Source organism: Lynx canadensis, chromosome D4, assembly GCF_007474595.2.
Source record: "Lynx canadensis isolate LIC74 chromosome D4, mLynCan4.pri.v2, whole genome shotgun sequence".
In the NCBI taxonomy this organism is placed as follows: domain Eukaryota; kingdom Metazoa; phylum Chordata; class Mammalia; order Carnivora; family Felidae; genus Lynx; species Lynx canadensis.
In genome coordinates, this window is record NC_044315.2 from 91,818,146 (window position 1) to 91,839,540 (window position 21,395).

At 63.8% G+C, this 21,395-nt stretch overlaps 1 protein-coding gene across 1 annotated transcript; it reads right to left on the minus strand.

Annotated features, from left to right (window-relative positions):
- Positions 1–984: 984 nt before the first annotated feature.
- On the minus strand, positions 985–20,678 carry DBH (dopamine beta-hydroxylase). Its single transcript, XM_030306510.1, is given in 14 exon segments — positions 985–1,527; positions 1,530–1,539; positions 2,477–2,586; positions 2,589–2,635; positions 3,016–3,143; positions 6,304–6,363; positions 7,029–7,067; positions 7,464–7,607; positions 10,503–10,669; positions 13,963–14,065; positions 14,724–14,900; positions 15,802–16,059; positions 17,656–17,802; positions 20,361–20,678. Coding segments are annotated over 14 exon segments (1,827 nt in total). The 3' UTR covers positions 985–1,408.
- Between the last annotated feature and the right edge of the window lie 717 nt (positions 20,679–21,395).

Genomic DNA, 21,395 nt, shown 5'->3' on the forward strand with positions numbered 1-21,395 from the left:
GGCCCCCTGGCACCCTCTCCCACGGCCCGGGCTGGCCAGGACCCTTGTCCCCGCTGGCAGTCATCGTGCTCAGAGGGAAGGGGTCTTCCTGGGCCTGGGTGGCTCCAGGCCACCTTCCCGAGGCCCGCCCTTGCAGGGAGGGGCCTCCCCTCCACCTGTCATCCCAGACTGTAAAGGTGACAGAGGGCCGGCCGGCCCTCCGGCCTCCGTCGGGAGATCATGCCTTGTGACTTACGGCGCGGGGAGCCATGATTTATACGACGCACTGCAGTGTCTGGGCCCGTTTGCTCGCGTCTATAATGAAATGGCTCTCAGAAGGAGAGGCCGACGGGTTCTGAGCGGGGAGGCCCATCCATCACCCTCTTGCTCCCCTAGAGGCCGTGCAGCGTTTTTTGCTGAACTGGCTGAAATCCGTTAGTTGCAAATCCGTTAGTCCCTGCAGAAACCATCAGGGAGCCAAACGCGGCCTCAAATGGGAGGCAGCGCAGAGGGGACGGAGGTGGAGACTGGCCCAGGGACGCGTGGGGCGCGTACCGGCTCCTCCAGGGGCGGAGCGCCCGCCGTGGAAAGGAGGCTCAGACGAGGCCTCCTCCCGTGGGGGCGGTGCCCCTAGGCGCCGGCCCGCGTGTGAGTTTCATGGTCTCGATCACCCAACGGCATGGGCCCCATTTGCTAGATGAGGAGACTGAGGCTCAGGGAGGTGGAGTGACCCACCCCAGTCCCACCTCCACCGCAGGCCGCCGAGGAAAGCAGCCGGGGCTGATAACTCCACCTCCCCAAGGAGCTGGCACCCAGATCCCCGTCTGGGTCTCTGCCGACTCATCTCTCAGTGCTGGTGGGACTTGTTAGCATTTCCCTTTAGGTGGGCGAAGATATCTGTTTACCATGGGAGAGAGCAGTCTCCCCAGGCAAATGTCTAACTAGCTAAGTGGCTGTCCTGCCTCCGTGGCAGGGAAGACGCCCACTGTGACAAAGGAGCCACTCTGCAGGGAAACGTTTAAGTAGCACGTGTACACAGAGGCACCAACACAGATCGCCATCCACGGGGGCTGGGGACGCGGGGGCCGTGTCGGGGGTCCGCCCCGCAGCCAGGACCAGCCCCTCTCGGCGAGGTAGGCGGGGCTTTGGGGGCACTGGACTCTAGGCCACCGAGGGGGGTGTGGAGAAGGCCTTGGTCGCCCCAGTCCCAGGTGGGTCAACAGGGGACTCTCACGGGACCCTCTCCGCATGCAGGGGATCCTTGAGGGGCAAACGCTAGACATGGACCATGGTTATTAGGCCAGGGGGAGGGGGGTTGGGCCCTGCCGTTCATCCTGGGCACACGGGGCTCTTCACAGAGTGGGGGTGCACAGAGCTGGTGTGATCCCACAGCGTAGCATGGAGTGGGGAGTGAGAGATAGTCCCCCACTCAACCTTTGCCCCCACCAATGTTGACCACAGTGTGGCTGGAGGGGCTCTGATCCTGGCTGGCTGGGCAGTGAGAGGTGGGCTCTTCTAGCTTGGAGATGATCTCAGGCAGAGGCTGCGATTCCATTCACCCTGCAAGGAAAGGACCAGGAGGTAAACTGAGGCTGGAGGGGTGAGATGGGGCACCGCCTTCCCAGCCACTTTCCCCGTGACCTCTTGGGCTCTTGCCCTCAAGTTCACCTTATCCCAACCCAACTCACCTTCCTTCCCTCCGGTTGGAGTCACCCCCGTCCCCACCACCCGCCCCGACCGCCTGTCCCTCACTTCAACTGTCACCCAGATGAAGCAAATCAGAGGCCCCGGGTGTAGGCTGAGTTTTTAGCCCCTCCTCTCCAACAAGGCTGCACCAGATGCCACGTTTTCAACCACATGAGCTGTCCACGCCGCGTGTCTCTCCCGAGCCAGCGTCAACCCCGCCCTCGGTGCCGGGAATGTTTGATTCGGCAATTAATCTGGCTCCAAAGGGCAGGAGATCTGCCTCCCAGACTTGCAGGCTCGCAGACCTTTCCACACCCCACCCTGCACCGGCCCGGCCTCCACCGGCTCGCTCTGCTCTCGGGAATAAGTGAGATGCCCTTGGACCCCAGCGGGCCCCACACGAGGAGGCCCCACCAGCTTCAGACTGGCTTCTCGCCTGCCCCTCCCCCCTGCCCCTTATTTCTGGGCTCTGGGGGCGTTGCTGGTGCCCCACTCACACCACCAAGACAAGCCCCGGGGTGTGATGTCGCCTGGGAGAGGGCCATCAGGCCGATCAGCCTCCCCGCTGCAGGCCGTCTGTCTGTCTGGGCCCGTCTGCACCCCCGGGTTTCTCCAGCTGTTCGGAGGGAGCGCTTTTTGCCAGCTCCTTGGGGCGCAGCCCATCGCTCCCTGCCGGGGTCCTCGGCGGGGCCTGGGGCGCACAGGGGCAGTACCGGGGGACCTGCTGCCGGGCGGGGGTCGGAAGGTGTGAGGGTGTCGCCTCGGGCGGGTGGCCTGCTCCCTGCGGCTCCCCCGCCCCCCACGCACGCACCTGGAAGCGGACGGCCGAGGACTTGTTGCAGTGCATGGAGATGGGGGCGAAGCCGTACAGGGCCCTGAGCACGTCTCGATTGAAGGAGTTCCAGGGAACCGCGGCAAATGCTCAGGGACAGAGGCCGGGGGGCAGGTGCACACTTCCTCACCATTGAACCTGGTGGGGGGGAGGAGGGAGAAGTGCGGTGGGGCCGATGGGGTGGCGGTGGGTGACTCCCCCGCCCCCCGCCCCCGACAGGTGGCCTCAGGCCGCCTCCTCCCCGACCCTGCCGCCTCCACGCCAAGCGGGGGCCGGGAACGGCCGCTCCAGGGTTGGGCCCAGAGGGTTCCTCGGGCCAGTTCCAGGCTCAGCAGGACAAGAGGACGGGGATCTATCAGTGATGCCTGCCACGGGCCCCTCACAGGGCAGCACGTGCTCCCAGAACTCGGCCTGGATTGCTCACTCTTCCCCAGCTGCCTGACGGTGGGGGGGGGGGGGTCCTCCGCCGTGCCCGGGGACGGAGACCCCAGGCAGGCACACTCCCGTGGAACTGTCACCTGTTCACCAGGTGGAAATACTCCCGCAGGAAACCCGGGTCCACGGTGCTTTTGCAGAGCTCCAGCTGCGTCTGGGGGTAGTAGTGGACGTAGTTGACGCACATCTCCTCCAGGATACCAAAGCCCCCCTGCGAGACGGGGAGGACGCCCGTCAGGACCGGTGCCTCGTGGGCGCCACCACCGCGGCTTCCGGGCCTGTTCACCGCCTTCACTCGCTGGGGCACAGCACGGGTGGTGTCCGAGTGAGCAAAGTCCCTGCCTTCTGGGGATTCCCCTGTCTCCCTTGACGGGACAGACAGACAAGCCAGCCCGCGGTGGCCACGAGTGTCAGGAAGAAAAAGACCACGGGGTGAGGACACGGGGGTGTCAGCGCGCCCATTTTATGGATATGGAAACTGAGTCCTAGGGAAGGTAAGGGGCAAGGCCTGAGTGGACACGACCTCCCAGCCTCGGCTGAGGAGGGGTCCCCTCGCCAGCGGGAGCCTGGGGACAGAGGACAGCGGGGAAGAACTCCCCTCGCACCGTGGAACCCGCACCGTCTACCGGCCGTTTCCAGAACTCGGCTCTGAGGCGGGGGATGGCGGCCCTCCCAGGGCCACCCTGCGGCTTTGTCGTGTGGGAGGGGGCAGAGTGGGTTCTTCCGGCCGCCTCGGGCTTCAGGCCCCTGGCCCGGTCCCCGGTTCTTGCAGCCCAGACCCCGGAGGAGCAGGAAGCAGGCGGCCGCGGGGAGCGGGACTGGAGGAGAGGCTCCGTGTGGCAGCGGTTCCACAAGAGAACGGCCAGCCCAGACCCCGGCGGGCTGCCCGGCCACCTGTGCCGTGTCCTGGGCTCCCGGCCCCTTGTGCATGTTGATGCGGGCCTGGCTGGGGGTGCGGCGTGTGGCGGGCGGGGGCGTTTGGGGAAAGAGGGGCACTGCTCCTTGGCAGTAGAAACAGTCTGCACACAGCCCAGCCAAAGGCCCGTCTCAGCCCCGTCCCGGTGAGGACGCGCTCTCGAGGAGGTCAGCGCGTTCACACAGGAAATTTCCTGTGAGCAGATCTGCCTGGCTCCCGGGTGGCCCCACCGGACGGTGTTACCTGTGTTGTTCTCCGGTTCCCCAGGGCCCCGGGGGCCCTGAGTTTATCGCCTGGCCTGGCCGCAGACGGGGAGGGTCACCTCTCTCGTTCGGTTCCAGAGCCCCCTCGCACGCCGCGCCCCGGGACGGCCAAAGAGAGTCCTGACCCCGGAAGGCTCTGCTCATGCGAGCCCTCCCTTCACCTTCGCCTCAGGATGGAAATCACATCCCAAAGCCCCTGTCTCTCTGGTGCGGGCCAGACGGTGAACGCCTGCTGGGAGCCGTCAGCTGCCCTGCTCCTCGGTCCCTCTGGGGTGATGACAGTGACAGTTGAGAGGAGGGAGTGGGGCAGCTGGGGCCTCGGCTAGAAGAACTTGGCGTCTGAGACATCAGGGGTGGCCTGGCCTGAACATCCTGGGACCGGACACCAGTTGACCTCAAGGAGGCGGATGGGGCAGTGACCATGGCCCTCGCGGAAGTAACACTGGGTGGGGGGTGGGGCTGGGGGGTCCCCTTCACTGCCCCCGCCCTGGCCCGCGGCCCCCGGCAAGCCCACCTGCGGAATGGGGAGATACTGTGGTCCTGCCAGGGGCCTGGCTCATCGTACAAGAGCTCAGAGCTCTGTAGGGAGAGGCGGCCCCTGTGAGCTCGGCGGCCGGACCAGCCCTGCTGCCTGTGGGGCCGAGGGCCCTTGGCTGCTCCCCCAGCACTGTCTCCCCCTGGAACCCTCCTCACAGGGTCTGGGGAGGCTTAGAGGGTCCCTAAGCTCGGACAGGGTGAGCCGTGGGACCCAGCCCGCCGTGTGGAGAAAGCAGTCCCTGTTAGCAACTGTTGCTCTACATACTGAGCCCCTCCTCGAGACAGCGGCTGTGGGGTTCAGGCCAGGGCTGTGTGCCTGCCAGGGTCTCTTACTCCCCGAGTTTATGACCATGGACCCGGAGAAGCTGTCACCCCAAATCCAGAGGGAGGGAGGGAGGAATCGTGCCTCAAGCGCATTGCGGGCACACGGCCGTTTATCAGCTGTGTGACCTCCAGCAAGCGTCTTCCCTCTCTGAGCCCCAGCTCTCACCTGTGAGAACACAGAGCCCCCTCCCTTGATGACCGGTGGGAAAAGCAGTGATGTGCTACCCCTGGGTACATCTCGGAAGAACCCCGAGGACGTGACGCTGGGGGCAAGACGCCCGTCAGGAAAGAGTGCGGATGACATGACTGCATTTACCTGAAGGCCCCGGGGTGGGCAAACCCACAGAGGCGGAAAGCAGGACGGGGCCGCCCGGAGGCTGGCAGCTAAGGGGGCAGGGTTCTTTTTGCAAAGAGGACACGTTCTGACCTCGACGGCGCGGGTGGTTGCACGCAGCTGTGCCGAGCCCAAAAAGTCACTGGACGGCACGCTTTAAATGGGCGAATCGTCTGACATGTGAAATACGTCTCGATAAAGCGCGAGTGGGGTGCCCTGGGTGGGGGGGGCTGTAGCCCCAGGTCTGTTCCTCCAGGAGCCTCGAGGTTCTCGGGATGCTAACGGCAGGGGGGGGGGGGTGGGACCACGGTGACCAACAAGACAATTAGCAAAGCCGTGTTGGCCGGCGGTCAGTTTGCCAGTTCAGCCCTGGTCGATGCCTGCCGAGCACGCGTGACTATTAACAGCACTGGCTTCCGAACTCTACAGAGTGCGCCGGCCGGGTGACGGTGTCGGGGACCTGCGTATGGCCACCCACCACACAGCCAGCCCTGAAGACGGTGTCTCCTCCGGGCCACCCACAGTGCAGCCCAAATGCATCCATCCACACCCTTGCCCGGCAGAGCCAACCCCACACCTGCACGGACTTGTCTTTGCCAAAAGGCCCCAAAGGGAATGGCGTGAAAATTAGTGTTTCTGCGGCCCGTTTATTTTTGCCCTCAACAGTCTGCAGGCTCGTCGCCTAAGGTCCGGGGGTGTTCTCAGTCCTCGGGGGCCTTCCCCAGCCTCCCTCTGCCCGGGCACTCGGTCACCGTCCCCCGCCCCCACCTCCCCCCCTTCCCTACTCGACGAGGCCCCCCTGGCCCCGGCCCCTGGGCCCTCCCTGTTCTGGGTTTTAGTGTTTATTCCAACTCTGCCCGTCTCCCCGGCATCCTAACCCTAAGACTCGTCCTCCCGAAAGGGTAGAAAGCCCCGAAAGGGACTGCCCCCCCCCCCGCCCTGCCCCGGCCTCACACGGTCCGTGAGCAGGCAGCAGGGAAAAGTCAGCGCGACTTACCACGGTGGCCAGCTCCCTGTCTTCTGTGTTGTACGTACAGGAAGTGACGAGCACGTCCCCCTGGGGAGCCGAGCCAAGAGACGCTCATCAGCACCTGTGCGCTTGGGGGTAACAGGTGCACCGGGCTGCTCCCACGTTTGACCAAACCCCCGCCGGAGGAGAGAAAGGCACGAAGGCACGTGTCATGGTCCGCAGTCATCCATCAATTACTGAGGAAGCTCAGGGTGGCCTCCGGGCCCCCCACACGTGAGGGTCAAAATCTGGGTGTTCCCAGCGACTGACTGCCCATCGGCATTGGCTTCTGCGCCCCTCAGTACCCAGGTCACAGGCAGGCAGGACTGCTGTGCGGACCGGTTGCTCACGTCACAGCCCATGGGTGAACTGGGGCAAGCCCCGGCCTGAGCCCCGGCTCCCCTTCTGCACGATCAGGGGCCCCACCAGCGACCCCCATGCCTTTGTCTTTCCCTAAAGCTCAGGGCTTGTTGCTGGCTGATCGGGCATGTTGCCTGTGCACCAGGCCCCCCGGGGCTGCCTGCGCCGGGCCCCTCTGAGGCCTCGGTCACGTCCCGGTGGACCCTCACCGTGGGATGGCCCCAGCCCCCGCCTCGCGTGGACGTGCTTCTAGAAGTCCTCACACGGCCCGTGCTGTCCTTCGTGCCTTTCTCTCCTCCTGTGGGGGGCGCCCCCAGCCCTCCCCGCCTCCCCGTTCCTGACTGGGCACTCACCGGGCGCACGGACACCGTCTTCTTCAACATGCGGATCTCCTGGGTGGGCGGAGGGGAGAGTTCAGAGGGCTGCAGACCAGCTCCCAGCCACCTCTCCTCTGCAGCCCTCTGGGGCCGTGCTCCCAGCCCCTCGGGGGGGACGCCAGGACCGGTCGAGTGTGGCCTCCAGCCAGAAAGGGTTTAGCCCCAGAAGGTGGTATCCCGGGACGGACTTTAGCATCGTAAAGCCACATGCCAGAATCTGCCACCAGAGTCCCTCCCTTGGATTGAACCCCCAAAGGGGAGGGGCCGGCCGCTGTGAGCTCTCAGGTGTCTGGCCTGGCCCAGGACGAGGAACCCGACGTGGGCATGCTCCGGTGGCCTGTGGGAGACAGAAGGGGAAACAGGCCCCCAGCCCGGGCACCGAACGGGCCCCGCGGGGCGGGCGGCCCCTACCTGGAAGTGAGGGCTGTAGTGGTCGTCCCTGTTCACGATCTCCGTCTCCCGGCCGTCCCGGACCAGCACAGTGACCACCTTCCTCCCCGTCAGGTGTGTGTGGAGCTGGGAGGCGAAGATGTGGATCCCTGAGGGAGGCAGGGCCTGCAGGGCGGGGCAGAGGGGGGCAGGGTCAGAGCCCGGCACGCGGGGGACCCTGCCACCTGCCCTCGTGCTGACCGCCGGCCCGGATCGCGGGCCGCGGGACAGCGCCACCACCGAGCCCGCGTCCCCAGAACGTCTGCCCTGCCCAGCCTCGTCTTTCTCCCTCTCCCTGGACGGTTGAGTCCCCATCAGGAAACTCCGTAGGGAGGGAGCTGCCCGCAGAGCGGTGTCACGGTCACGGCCCTGGTCTTTCCAAAGCAGCTGCCTGCGGGAGCCTGCAGAGGCTCGTCAGGGGGCGCAGCCGGCTTCCTTCTTCGGTCCCTGAAGGCCGCTGCGTCCACTTTTCATGCACTCAACAGACTTTAAGGGGAGCGCCCGGCGGGCAGGGGGCCACCCGGGTGAGCAACAGTGGGACCCCCCCCCCCGGCTCGGCGGGCTCGGGTCCGGTGCTAGGCGGTCCCGTCCAGCGCCCGCCGGGCACCAGCATCAGCAGCTGCTCTGTGGCACGACCCACGGGAGACCTTCCCCTGCTTCACGGTCATGCTGTCTTCCGGCCGTGGCACTGACCGCCGTGGCACTGAGCGCGGAGGCCGTCGGCTGGCACTCAGAAGGGGCCTCCAGCCCTCACATCGAGACGCCTGCCCTCCCCGTTGAGGTGTGAGGGGACTTCCCAGAGGAAGGGACGCTCTCCCTGACGTCACGTGGACTTGGCTTCGACAGAACGTTTCCTCAAACGGTTACGCGTGTGAAGCGTTTTCCCCACCCGCCGTCTCCCTGACGGCACCCCACCATGCTCCGCTCTGCTCCGTCCACACTGTTGGCGGCTCGGGGGCTCCTGCGGCCGTGGCTCTGTCGCCGAGCGACCCCAGGCTGCAGAGATTTCTGCCCGTCGGCTGATTTCACCTCGTGCTTTCCCTCTTGCCCTCCACCTGCTGCTGTCCTGCCCTTGGCATCTTGGAAACTTCCGGCCCCCGCTCAATGACTTGAGGCTGGGAAGGCTTACGGCCACGCCTGTGACAACTGGGAGCCTCCGCTTGCTTGCGGGACCCTGGGTTTCTCTCCCCGCGGCCCCAGAGGCTGGTCGCTCGCCCGGGGGCCTGTGGTCTCGAACGCTATACTTTTTCTTGGCTTGTCCATCTGGACGAGGATAAGTCGACCACACCGGCCTTTCAGCTGCCGAATTTATGCCCTTCGGTGATGTGCTAAAGGAGAGACAGGACCAGACTCTGTGGAGACCCTTCAGCAGGTTTTCCACATCATGCGATTTTCAGAAAAAATGTACTATTTGAAGGGGAAGAGGGGTAAACTGAGTTTTTCTCTCCTGGTGGTAAAGTATCTGGAGGCTGGTCTACATTGCCAGGAAGGACGCTCTCCCTAACGTCAGGCAGACTTGGTTTCGACAGAACATTTCCCAAAACGCTGGCTAGAGGCATTCTCCAGAGGTCAGAGTGCCACGGGGCCACTTGCCCTGGTGCGTCCTCAGTGGGTCACGCCCCAGGCCCACGCCTGGGGCCACAGAGCCTCTCCAGTGTCAGGAGGAATCACCGACGGGAGCTCTGGGGGTGCGGGCAAGAGCGCCAGATGCTGGTCTCAGAAGAGAAGAAACCGATCGAGGCTGATGGCTCGATCTCTCTTCGGCTCGGGGAGCCCACGCGGAGCACAAGTCAACGTGGAGAGCCAGCTCGCTGGGGAGACACGCGCACCCGATGCCACGTCGCAAAGCAGCCCGCTGCGGTGGCCACAGCTCTGCAGGTCAGACCCACGCGCGCCTCCGCGCCGTGCACCTGCTGGGTCTGTGGCCCCGGCCCCCGGCTCCTCGGCTGCAGGGCGTGGCGGTCAGCGCTTACCCAGCGGGGCGCTGTGGGAAGCCAACGGTGTGGCGGCATTCGCCACAGACAGAAAACAAAAAGAACCCCCGGCAACAAATCTAAGACGAGCCAACAGCCCGCTAGGAAAACAAAGTTGTGAGCAGATGTTCACAGGAAAGAACACGGCGGATGAGACGAATGAAAAGACCCTCACCGTCAAGCTCTGCAAAGAGTCGGGGAAATTCACGCTCAACAGTGAAGCGTTCTTCCAAGTGACTGGGGAGATATTGAAAATATTGATAACGTGGCGGGGGTGGGGGGAACAGATACGCTTTCTGGAGGGCACTTTGTGAGATTTATTCAAATTCAAGCTCACGTCCTCTGTGCGGGGCATCTTCTGGACTCTACCTGAGAAAACGTCTTCCTGGTGTGCAAGGACGTCCCAGTAGCCTTCTTCTCGTCGCCGGTGAGAAGTCGGCAGGGGTCTGCACACGGGCGGCTAGGGGGCAGGTGGACACAGGCGGGGCCGGACGAGGCAGGGGAGCGCCGAGGGCGCAGAGCCTGGGAAGGCGCCGCCGCTCCTTTGGAAGCGAGGTCCCCACCGCCGTCCCCACCACCTGCTCCGGCTCTACGTCCGACCTGCGCCCCACCCGCCCTCGCACGGCCCCGAGATCGGTGCCCCCTGGCCGCGGCGGTCTGGCCCTGGTGAGGTCCACAGTGGAGCCACGCTGGGCGAGGGCATGTGGCCGCCAAAAGGCAAGTGAGTGGCAGGACACACGTCTCCTATTCGGTCTGTTTGCTTTTAGACAGCACATATAAGGGCACGTCGCAATTTATAGTCTGGAAGGACACAAGGGAGCCGAAAACGGGGTGTCTGGGGGAGGGGAGGGGGGCTTTATCTGCAGTACCCATGGTTTAGCGGTGAATGCACGTCTCTCTTATTCTCGGAATGAAAGCCTAGTTTTCAGTGTGGCGCGAGGAAGCGCTGGCCGGCACGTGCTGTAGACCGGGTGGGAACCGCCCGTAGGACCCCAGCCGGGGGAACCAGGGCGAGGGAGAGTGAGGTGCCCGGCCCAGCCCCGCTTACCAGCTGGGTGCACTTGTCCGTGCAGTAGCCGGTGAGGACGAAGGCCGTCTCCTGCGGGGGGATGGCCATCACGGGCGAGTACACAAGCCCCAGCTCCATGATGCCCGCGTTGAAGCGACGTAGCGTGGCCGTGTAGTGCAGGCGGATGCCCGAGGAGTCGCGACGGCCTGGCAGAAAGAGGGGCGCAGGGGAGCGGAAGGGCTCGCGGCTGCCCCTGCCGGTCGGCCCCGTGCTCTGGCTCCGGCAGCCCCCCCAGCCGCCCTCGGCCGCGCCCTGCACCTGCTCCCACACCTGTTTATGCCAGGCGTTGATGCGCTCTGTGCGACACCCACGTGGAGAGAAAGAGCCGTTGTTTCTATGAAAACTAAGTTGATGCTTTGGAAAGACTTGATAAAGGCGGGTAACGAAAACCGAGCGATGCGTCAGTGGGGGGTGAGGCGCCCGCGAGATATCTAGAAAGCTCGCAACGCCTCAGGCGGCTTTGCAAATGCTCTGATGCTCTCCGCCCTCCCCCCCAACGTTCAGAGGCGTCTGCCCTGGAATCTGTGCAAATAGGAGGGTGGGGAACAGCGTCCGCCCCAGCCCGCCCCCCCCCCCCACCCAGGAGCCTCCAGCCCCTGGCAAACGTGGGCGAGCAAGGGCGTCCGCGTGTTCTAGTCGACAAGAAGCAGCCTCCCACTTTACTCCTTTGATTACCGCCCTGCAAGGTCAAGGCAGACCCAGGGCGTGCGCTGAGGGCATCGCAAAACAACGAGAGCGGGAGGGTGGGGCCCTGGAGCAGGGCGGGCGTTGGGCTCACGCACGATCCCGGACTCCCCTTGGCCGACAGTGTGCTGTTGTCTCAGACAAGTCGCCGTCCTTCTCTGGGCCTCTCTGGGCTCAAATTCAAGAGCCTCCTCCAAAGGAGAACTCAGGGCTTCTGCCCATCACTGTCCAGCCACACCGGCCCGTTCTTCTTGTGGTTTGCTAATTGCACCGTCCGTGAGGCTCCCCGGGCAGGCCTCCCAGCGGTCACATGAAACTGATGGTCAGAGGTCAGGGATGCTGGCAGCCACAGGCACAGCCACACAACCACGTGGCCTCCAGGAGCCCCTGCTCTACCCCTGCCCGGAATCGGTCAGCCGAGGCCCCACATATGTCAGGGCAGAGCCCTGGGCCAGTCCCATTGTCGGGGGGGGGGGGGAGATAAGGGGGCCGGACGTGGCTCCACCCCTCAGAACGTACTGCAGAGCTGGGACATGGGCAGAGGAGCCCATGTCACCGAAGAATCATCCGCCCCGATTTATAGATGAGGAAATGAGGCTCGCAGCCCGAGCTGGAGACCTTGCCCAAGATCGCAGGTCGGGAGAGTGTCGGAGCGGGACCTGAGCCCGGAGCATTGCCAGGGGCCGCGGACTCACTGCTCATTCACCCCGAGGTGGGGCCAAGATCGCCCCCTCTTGCCTCTGCCTCCCCCTGCCCTACTCCCGGCCCCCCCACCCCATGCAATGTCCAAGCTCAGCCTCTGTATCTCTGGGCTGGTTACATCAGAGGATAATAATAACAAGGGAGATGCCATTGGTTAAAATTCAGATGGGGATTAAATAATGAAATAATTGTGGCATTTTGATATTTATAGAAAAGCGGCCCATCTCCAGATTTGTGAAGTGACTGAGCGTCCTTATATTTGGCAAAGGATCCATAAATATAACCAGATAATCAGGAAGAGACAGACCTCCCTGACGCTTAAGGAGTTTTCAAAAATCCATTTGCTTTCAGGTTTTAAATGAGCAATAAATCCCATATCATGCTAAAGCCCGAGCTGACTTATGCCCTGCTCTGTGCACACTATAGATAATTCCGGGGGTGGCAGAAAGTCTTAGTTATGATGCCGCCAGGACGACGATCACTGGCAGCCGCTGGCGGAGCACACCCCGGTGCCCACGTCCAGCGGGGGCCGCAGGCCAGAGCTCTGCCAGCCTCGGGACAGCTGCATGATGGGGGGAGGGGTCGCCCGCCAGGGTCATGCAGCTAGAGAGGCACGGGCTGGGGCCCAGCCTGACGTTCCTGCTCTCATCTCTCAGACTATTCTGTTCCTCATGCACACAAATGAAAACAAGCATCCCTTAAAACAAAACCAAAAAACAGAGAGCTAGAAGAACAGGGCTATGTGGCCGTATGGGGCAGAAGGTGCCGGGGCAGCAGAGAGATGGAAACATTTCTATTTCCGATGAGGCGGCAACTGGCATCGCCAGCCTGAACATCCACCCTGGTCGTCCGCCTGCAGGCACGGGGTGATCCGGCAGCCAGCGCTGCCCAGGGCAGACATCGCTGAAAAGCGACAGCACTGCCCTGCTGCGGCCCCGGCCAGCCTCGGGTGCCCTTCCGACAGGAGCCCCGTGCCTCTGCTGAGGGTCAGTTAGAGGAGCCCCCGTCACAGAACCATGTGCATAGAAAGTCCCACAGGCGTGCTCGGGCTCCAGCGTGCGGCTGCTGTGTTGGGCTTCAAGGAGCAGGGGGGACGCTCACAGCCAGAAATGCCGCCCCCTCCCCCAAGCCAGGCACTCTTCCCTTGACCTGAAGATAGTCCTGGGGGCAGTGCCTTCAGCGGGCCGGCCGTCGCAGGGTGGGTGCTGGGCAGGGGCCACGCTGGCCCCGGAGTGGCCTGCCGTCCCGCCGGGTGGCCCCGTTCCGGCCCAGCCAGTTGTGGGGAGGGCAGAGGCATCGGGCCTGGATGCTGGAGGCCACCCGTTGTGGGGGGGGGGAGACAGTTGGGGACAAGAGGCAGCTACTGGTCTGACAGCCTCAGAGAAGTGGGACTTCCAGGGAAACCGGGGACAGTGCTCTGGCCCGGGACCTCTCCTCACTGAGCTTGAGCCTATCGGCCCCACTACAGAGCAAGGACGGGGTGTGGGGAGGAGGGCGGGCCGCTGGACCGAGCCAGTACCTAAGTGATTCCTTACAGCTCTGGAGTCCGCCCCACCTTGGCGGTTCAGGTGTGGGTCCAGCCACTGGAGGATACGTGGCTGAGGCCGCCCACGGTCCAGACCCAGACCTCCTGGCCCCTCCTGCCCACTTCGCGGCCCTGGTGGGGGTCCCTTCACCCTTCACCCTTCACCTCTGGGCCTTAATTTCCTCATCCGCAAATGGGCAAGAAACCTCTGCCTGCCTTTCCCAGAGGGTGGTTCTGGCAGTGGGTGCGTTCGAGAAAGATGGGGGTGCCGAGCCCCCACTGCGTGGGGTGCAGCGATGAGCCAGCCAGCTGGGGCCCCGTCCCGGGGAGCGCTCTGCCGTCACGGGAGAGGAGCAGAGGGAAAGGCGTGAGAGGCTGTCATGCCTCGATGGGGCGTCCGAGGAGGCTGCACCTCAGAGAATGGGGTCACCCCAGGCCCCTCCCAGACCGCAGCTGGCTGAGTCCCGGCACAGGGACTCCCGAGTCCAGGGAGCACAGGGGTAGGAATGCACGCTCAGAGATCCGTACCTTGGATCTTCAGCGGGTTGTGGTAGTGAACTTCCAGACGGAGAAATCTGGAGGACTCGGCGCCCCCAAAGGCAAGGCCTGCTTCCTCCGGGTAGTAAAAGGCCTGCAGGGTGGGGGAAGGAGGTGTGCCAGGCGGTTTGGGCACCGCAGCCCAGACAGGCAGACCGGCGTCTCGCGAGGGGCTCCCAGACGCGGGTCGGGGCAAACCCACCCACCCGTTGGGGCCTGAGCTGCGGCGTGGGGTGTCGGTGAGGCAGCAGGACCAGAACGAGGCTCTCCCGCTGACGGGCAGCTCATTACCAGCCCGCCCGGATGTCCCTATTCAACTCGGGGTCAGGAGTAGAGGGAGCCGGCGCCCCATGGCGAGCCTACCCCCACCCCCGGGCCCTGCGCTCGGCCCTGCTGCGCCCCCTGCATCGGCGGCGGGAGCGGCTGGCGGAAGCCCCTCGGTGCAGCCCGTGGAGGCCGCCAGCCAGGACCACCCTGTGCACAACCCCACATCCAGCGGGGAAATGAGATCCATACCCACAAAGTGCCCACGCTCACGTTGTGCACTTTTGTAGAATAGCCTTCCGGGCCCGAGAGCAGTGGGGGCACCGCCGGGCCTGGGGCTGACTTGGGGCAGGGGCCTCTCTGGTGGCCTCGCCAGCACCCTCTGGAGCCTCTCAGACGGAGAGGAGAGGCCGGGGGACACAGGCGCGGAAGGGGCGGGACCCCAAGGAGCGCAGAGGAGGCCGGGAGAGGGGGGCGGGGGCACGCACCTTGGCACCCAGGGCCCAGGCGGCCAGCACGTGGCGACAGTAATTGAGGCGTCTGGGCTTCATCTTGGAATCGCAGGGCCCGCTGAACTCGGGGAAGGTCTCAAACTGGGCGGCACACTGGAAGACCTCCATGTGGTGCACCAGGGCCTCGTTGCCCTTGGTGACGATGGGCTCGTACTGGGGCGGGGGGTGGGGGGAGGACACTGAGCCCGGGGCGGCGGATGCCTGCCTGCTCACCCCCTGGTGGGGGCTCAGCTCCCCCCATGGCCCCTGCTTGCCCATCTGTAAAATGGGAGGGCTAAGGGAGGAGCTTCTGGGGCCCAGGGTTTTGAAGGTGGAGCCACCGACCCGAAGCCAGTCAGAATCTTCCAGAAGCCCACAAAGACCTCCAGAGTGAAGGGAATAAGGACCCTGGCCAACCATTTCCCGATAAGGTGGGGACAGGAAGGCAGCTGTCCTGGGCAAGGACACAGAGACTGCCCTGAGGGCTAAGCCTGAGCCCAGGCGGACCCGGCCGGCCACCCCTGTGGGTCTTTGCGCACTCCCACAACCTCTCTGGGCTGTGCTTTCTCTGCTGGAAACAGTGGTGACAAAATACTACTGGGGAGAAGAGCGAGCCCCCCCCCTCCCCTCCCGCAGGGCCAGGAAAATAGGTGACATTCAGCCACTAACAGCCGCTAGCCTCGAGGTATATCTCTGGGTGGGTGTTTAGAGCAACTGAGGCCTGAACTGAGCTGCTTTTTTGTGAGGGGGATGTGACCTGATAGACAGACAGACAGAATCAGTGTCCTTTGGTCCCGCCTAGGAAGTCGGGCCACAGGGGCCCGGGGAGGGTGGGCTGTGAGCAAGGTGACAGGATGACAGGGTGACGGGGGGTCAGGAAGTTCAGACCATGCCCCAGGTTCAGGCGGGAAGAGGACATCGGGTTCAAGCTGAGCCGCGGACGGCTTTCCAGCACAGGGACGTCTCTGCACGCCCCTCCGAGGCCCCAGGTGGAAAGCAGAGCTGGGACGAGGCCCTGGGGCCCGGGCCGCCCGCCATGTGCCCTCCGCCCCCCCCCACCCCCACCCCCAGGTACCATGACGATGTGGTGCCGGGAGAAGCCGTCTGGAAGCTCAGTGATGTGGCACCAGTATGTGGTCGGCTGGTCGGGGATCAGGATGTCCGGGGTGCGGATCTCCATGGTGTGCGTGTCCATGGGCAAGGCCGGGATGGGGATACTGGGCTTTAACAGCTGTACCCTCTGCAGCCCCGTCTGCAGCCCCGAGGTGTTGATGGCCTCCAGCGTCCGGAACGGCTCCTCCAGGACCCCGTATACCAGGTGGACGGTGCCATCCTGCAGCCAAGACACCCAGACGCCCCAGAGCTGGGCTCCTTGGCACCCGGGGCCGGCCTGGCCCCTGCCCGCCTCACCTGGCGGGTGACACGCCCGGTTCGTGTCTCTGCGAGGCAGGGGTGTCTTTGAGGCTCCCCAAGGGCCTGGCCGAGCCAGGCTAATCACCCCACAGCCCTCAGCTTGCACCAGGCGTCACGCTTCTCCTTTCCAAATACGCTCTGGCCGCGTCCTCTAGGCATCGGTTCAGCTAGCCACTGCTGGGCCGGACCAGCCGGCCCACCTCAGACATCTGTCCCCTCCACCGCCCCCAGGGTCTCCGGGGACGAGCTGTGGGTCATCACCTCCGGTCCCGTGAACAGCTCAGCGTGAGGAGTCAGCGCCCCCACGAAGAGAAACAGACCAACTCGAGGCTTTGCGACAGAAACATTGGACTTGGAGAGCCGTGCTGTCGCGCTGGTCCTGGACAGTGCAAACGCGGGAAGCTCCAGGCAGCACCGTGCCAGAGGTCACAGACAGACCCCAGGAGGCAGGGATCTGGGCTTGACCTCCTCCCACCAGCTGCCACGAACGCAAGCCTGTCGCCACACGTGGCCTTCCGTGGTCTTCTGGGCGCCGGTGGGTGTTTTTGTGGGTTTGTATTCCTGACGGGTGGCCCGTTTGCTCTCTGAGTTTGCAGCCACCGAAACCTGGGGCCCCTGTGAGCTGCTCTCGCCAAAGAGCGTATCAGAGCTCCGGGCGGGAGGCCCCCCAACACCCAGCCCCGAAGCTCTGAGCTGAGTGCATGCGCACATCAGATGACACCCTGCAAAGTGCTTGGACGGGGTCCGCCTGTCCTCGTCTCGTCCGTGGGGAAGGCGGGTCAGGAGCGTGAGGACCCCGTGACCTGCTGGAAGGACACGGAGGGCCCAGCTCTGTCCCACCATGCCGTGGGGCCCTGGGCAACTCCTTCCCCTGCCTGGCCTCAGTTTCCTTGTCTGGCACACAGACAGCCGGTCACTGCCGTAACGTAAAGTTTACACAAGGGGACCGAGGTCAAAGGGCGCTGGGGAAAATTCAAAGAATTTTGTCTTCAAGGCCAAGCGGGGTTGCTTTTCTGCAGTGGGTGTGTTGGAGCCGCATGAGAAGGGATCCACCGTGGCTCTGAGCTCCTGGGCAGAGCTGGTGGGGTCTTAGAGGCCAGCCTGCTCTCTCCCCTCCCCCACACTTCACACACAGGTAAACCGAGGACGTCTGGGGGAGGGAGGGACCGGCCCCAAGCCTCACAGCCCGTTGGCAACAGGGCAGGTTGGGAAACCAGGTCTCCTGGGCTCTTTCCAGAATTCCACCTGAAGGTGATGGGCCAGGAGGAGAGAAAGGCACGAGTAAGATCGTTCTGGTCCCACTTTGAGAGGCTTGGGGGCAGGGCCCGCATCTACAACCCTGTTGGCTGGGTGTCAGCCAGGAATACTTCCTGAAGGGGTCAGAGGCTGGTAACGGCGCTGGTCTCTTGTCCCCTCCCAGCCTCCTCGGAGATCCTTCCCTGGCTGTCTCTCTGCACGCTGCCCCGGGATGCGGGAGTGCTCCATGATCTCCTGAGCACGTGGGGCCACCACCTACCTCAATGAGGTAATCCTTGGGGTCACAGGTGTCAAAGGGCCTCCTGAAGATCAGGCTCAGGCCTTCCGGGGTTCTCCGCGCCCTCAGCAGCTGGTAATCCTGCCGGGAATCCAGGTGGATCTGTCCCCTCTGGTCACTCCAGGCGTCCTGCAGAGACAAGGACCGACCCTGAACACAAGGGGCTGAGCGGGAGGGCCAGGGCTCAAGGTTGGTTGCCCACAGTGTGGATCCCAGGGGTCCTCCTGGGTCTGGCGGGGGGGTGACCCCCACTTTGTGCGTCTGCCTAGAGAGAGCACAGTCATACTCCAATCCCACTCGCTTCCTCCGCGCCTTGAAGCAGGGCTCTCAAATCCAGCCGGGACTCGGGGCGGCGGGTTAGGGACAGGGAGGTCTCCCCGCAGACCTCTGAGACCCCAGGGGACGGGGAGAGGGGGGATGAAGACTCGGGCCTCGGACACGCCAGTGCAACGTGACGGTGTGCCCGCAGAAGCCATCCCAAGCCAGAGTCTCAAACCTCTGGGTACACCCAGGAATCTATTGCTGAGAAGGCACCGTGATTGGTGATGGGTGTCTGGGACACATACCGCTCCCCCCTACCCGTCTGCAGAGGGAGGGGCACGACAGCACGTGGAGACCGGGTCAGATGGGGGAGGCGAGGAAGAAACCCGCCGCGGGGGTTCAGGTGGCTCTCTCCTCCCGTGCCCTCCCTGACCTCACGCACCCCTGAGAGCGAGCACCCCTTCACTCACTGTGCCCCAGGCTTCTCACTCCCCTCGCCCAGCCCTGACCTTGCCTGGAGAGAGTAAACTGAGGCCCAGGGAGGAAATAGGCCTGCGGCATTTTGCCCGGGCATTAGTGGGTGGCTGATCTGACCGAGCCCTGCCCTCCACTCCCCGAACCTGCTTCCTGTGCACCTGACTCTCGGGTCTAGTCTTGCAGGCCAGTGCCGGGAAAGCAGTCACCTACAGAGGATGCTCGGAGGGAGGGAAGAGCCCGCCCCACCGGCCAAAGGCCTCTGTTCCCATTCAGGAACACCACGAGCCCTTGGCCTTGGGATTTTGTTTTTAACCAACTGTGTCCCCAAACATGTTTGCTCCATTTCCTTGAGAAGAAAAAGAAACCTGCAGAGAATTTTGCAACACTTCCCCTAGAGAAAAGCCCCACAGTGAAGTTCCTGCTAAGAGACACTACTAATTTGCAGGCCTAATTTAAAAAGCAGAGGCAGAAAGTTAGTGTATGAGAGTTCAGCTGGAGATCTAGAATGTATTTGTTGAACATACGGCTAACGGAGGAAAAACAAGTCTGGCATTTGTTTGCACAGGGGTTTGTTGTGCAAATTAATCTTGCAGTGTGCGGGGGTGGGGGGGGGCACCCAGGCTCTCTTGGCAGCTGGCATCGCTGCCCCTCAAGGAGCTCTCGCACTCCTGATCCGGGGGCCCGGCTACCCCCGTTCAGAGCTGGGGTGCCCCAGGTCTTTCTTGGCCGTGACCCCTCCCCGGGGCCACCGAGCATCCTTACGGCGAGCAGACAGTGCAGCCCAGCAAACCAGATCTGGGCCCCAACCGGGCAACCGCACCCCATTCTGCCTGGGGGGCCCCTGCAGCTTCCCCCACTTAAACGGATTAAGAAAAACCCTCTGCTCACAGATAAAGACCTTAAAAAAAAAGTTGCGGGGGACACCTGGGTGGCTCAGCGGCTTGAGCGTCCGACTTCGGCTCCGGTCACGATCTCACGGTCCGTGGGTTCGAGCCCCGCGTCGGGCTCTGTGCTGACGGCTCGGAGCCCGGAGCCCGCTTCCGATTCTGTGTCTCCCTCTCTCTCTGACTCCACCCTGCTCACGCTCTGTCTCCATCTCTGCTCCTCCCCTATTCGTGCTCTGTCTCTGTCTGTCTCTGTCTCTCTCTCAAAAACAAATAAACATTAAAAAAAAAATTAAAACAAAGAAGTTAGGCCCTCCTGTGTCTGTTTTTGTGGAGAGAGGTGGGTTTCATCCCCAGAGAGGCCCATCTGGGGCCGAGGGTGGGAGCGGTGGCTCAGGCCAGGGGCTGCCTCCGTGCACCTTCACCTCCCCGGAGCTTGTTGAGGGCCCCACAGCCCCTCCGTCTCTGGTCTGAAGGGAAACTTCCTCCTTCCTCTACAGTTTACGGTAAAAAATACAGGTAAATTTTGGAGGCGCGGAGTCAAGAGCACCTCCCATTTTGGGTGAGCTCGGTGGGTTTGTACCACACCTGGGCGGGGGGGCGGGGGTCCACACCTGCTCACTGCGCCCTCATGTGCAAGCTAGGTCTGTGGGTGCTTGCTGCTGTGCTCGGCCACGTGCAGCCACCAGGCCCACAGGGTGTGCTGGGGGGGGGGGAGGTTGGTGCCGGTGGGGGGACGCAGGCTCCACCCTCATCGGTGGGGGGCAGCGGATGCCTTCATCTGCTTGGCACGCGAGTGGCCCGTGCACAGGCGTGCTGGCGCGCCGCGTCCTGTTTGGGGATGTGCGGTCAGAGACGGCAAGGGCGTCCCGTTTTGTCCTCGGATCGGAATCCCCGAGATGCCCGAGCTCGGGGCGTGGACTTGGCTAAGGTCAGAGTAAACAGGAAGGCAGAGGAGGGAGAGCTTCCTTTGCTGGGTTAAGAGAGGGGGTGAGTGCAGGGTGAAGGCCGGGCGGGGGCTGGGTGAGGACAAGGTCAGGCGCGCTGGGGTGCGGCACGACTTACCCCAAAGTAGGTGCTGTCTCCGTCGGTCCAGAGCACCACCAGGTCGGCATTTTCCAACTCGCCGCGGTCCGACATCCCAAACAGGACCCCGGCCTTGAGCTCCTGCACCAGGAGTTGGAAGTGGACCGTCTTCTGCGCGTAGCTAACATTCCAGGAAAGCTCCAGGGACCCCTCGGGATCCAAGGGTACTCGGTAGGGGAAGGGATTCTCGGGGGGGGCCGAGCTCTGCAGTGTGGCCACCAAGATGACCAGGAAGACGGCCACCACCGTGCCATACATGGACGCTGCCTCTCTCGTGCTGGGGCTGGGGACCTGCATGGCCGGGCGAGCTCGGCCGCCCCACTGGGACTTTTATGTCCCGGCCCTCCGGGGGGTGGGCCCGAGCTGCCCCGGTAATCTCATTTGTCTGGTAGGGAATTCGATTGTCCCGGTGACCCTCCCACCAGCCTGTGCCCCGGGGCACACCCTCGCGTCCCCGTCCCTCGCTCTCCTAATCGGCACTAATGACACATGGACATCATCAGCGGGAATTGAAGCCGACTGGCTGATTTCGCTCTGCCTGTATCGTCTCTGCAGAGCCGTCTGGAGAGCGGCCCCTCCCTGCAGCCAGAAGGCCTTCCAGACGCCGTCAGCCCGGCACCGGGCCGGCCACCGGGCGGGCTGTCTGGTCCTGTCCCCGAGCCACACGCAGGATGGGCCCCAGGCCGCCCCATCCACGGATGGGCAGACTGAGGCCCCAAGGGCTTCTTTCCGGGGTGACCGGTGAGTAGGTAAGGCCGCCGCTGGGGCCCCGGCCCGGTGAGCCATTTCCACGATGCTGGAGGGTGGGCCAACTTCAAACTAAAAATAAAAGACGGTCCCCACATAGTCCCTGTGTTTAGACACTCTCTCCACGGCCTGCTGTTCCCACTTTTGTCTCCTATTTCCTCACAGGCTCCAGCTGGCGCCACGGCTGCTCCGGCAGGAGGTGGGTGTACTGCTGGGGGGGTGGGGCCAGATGGCACGGGGTGCATCGCCGGGGGACAGACTTTGCAG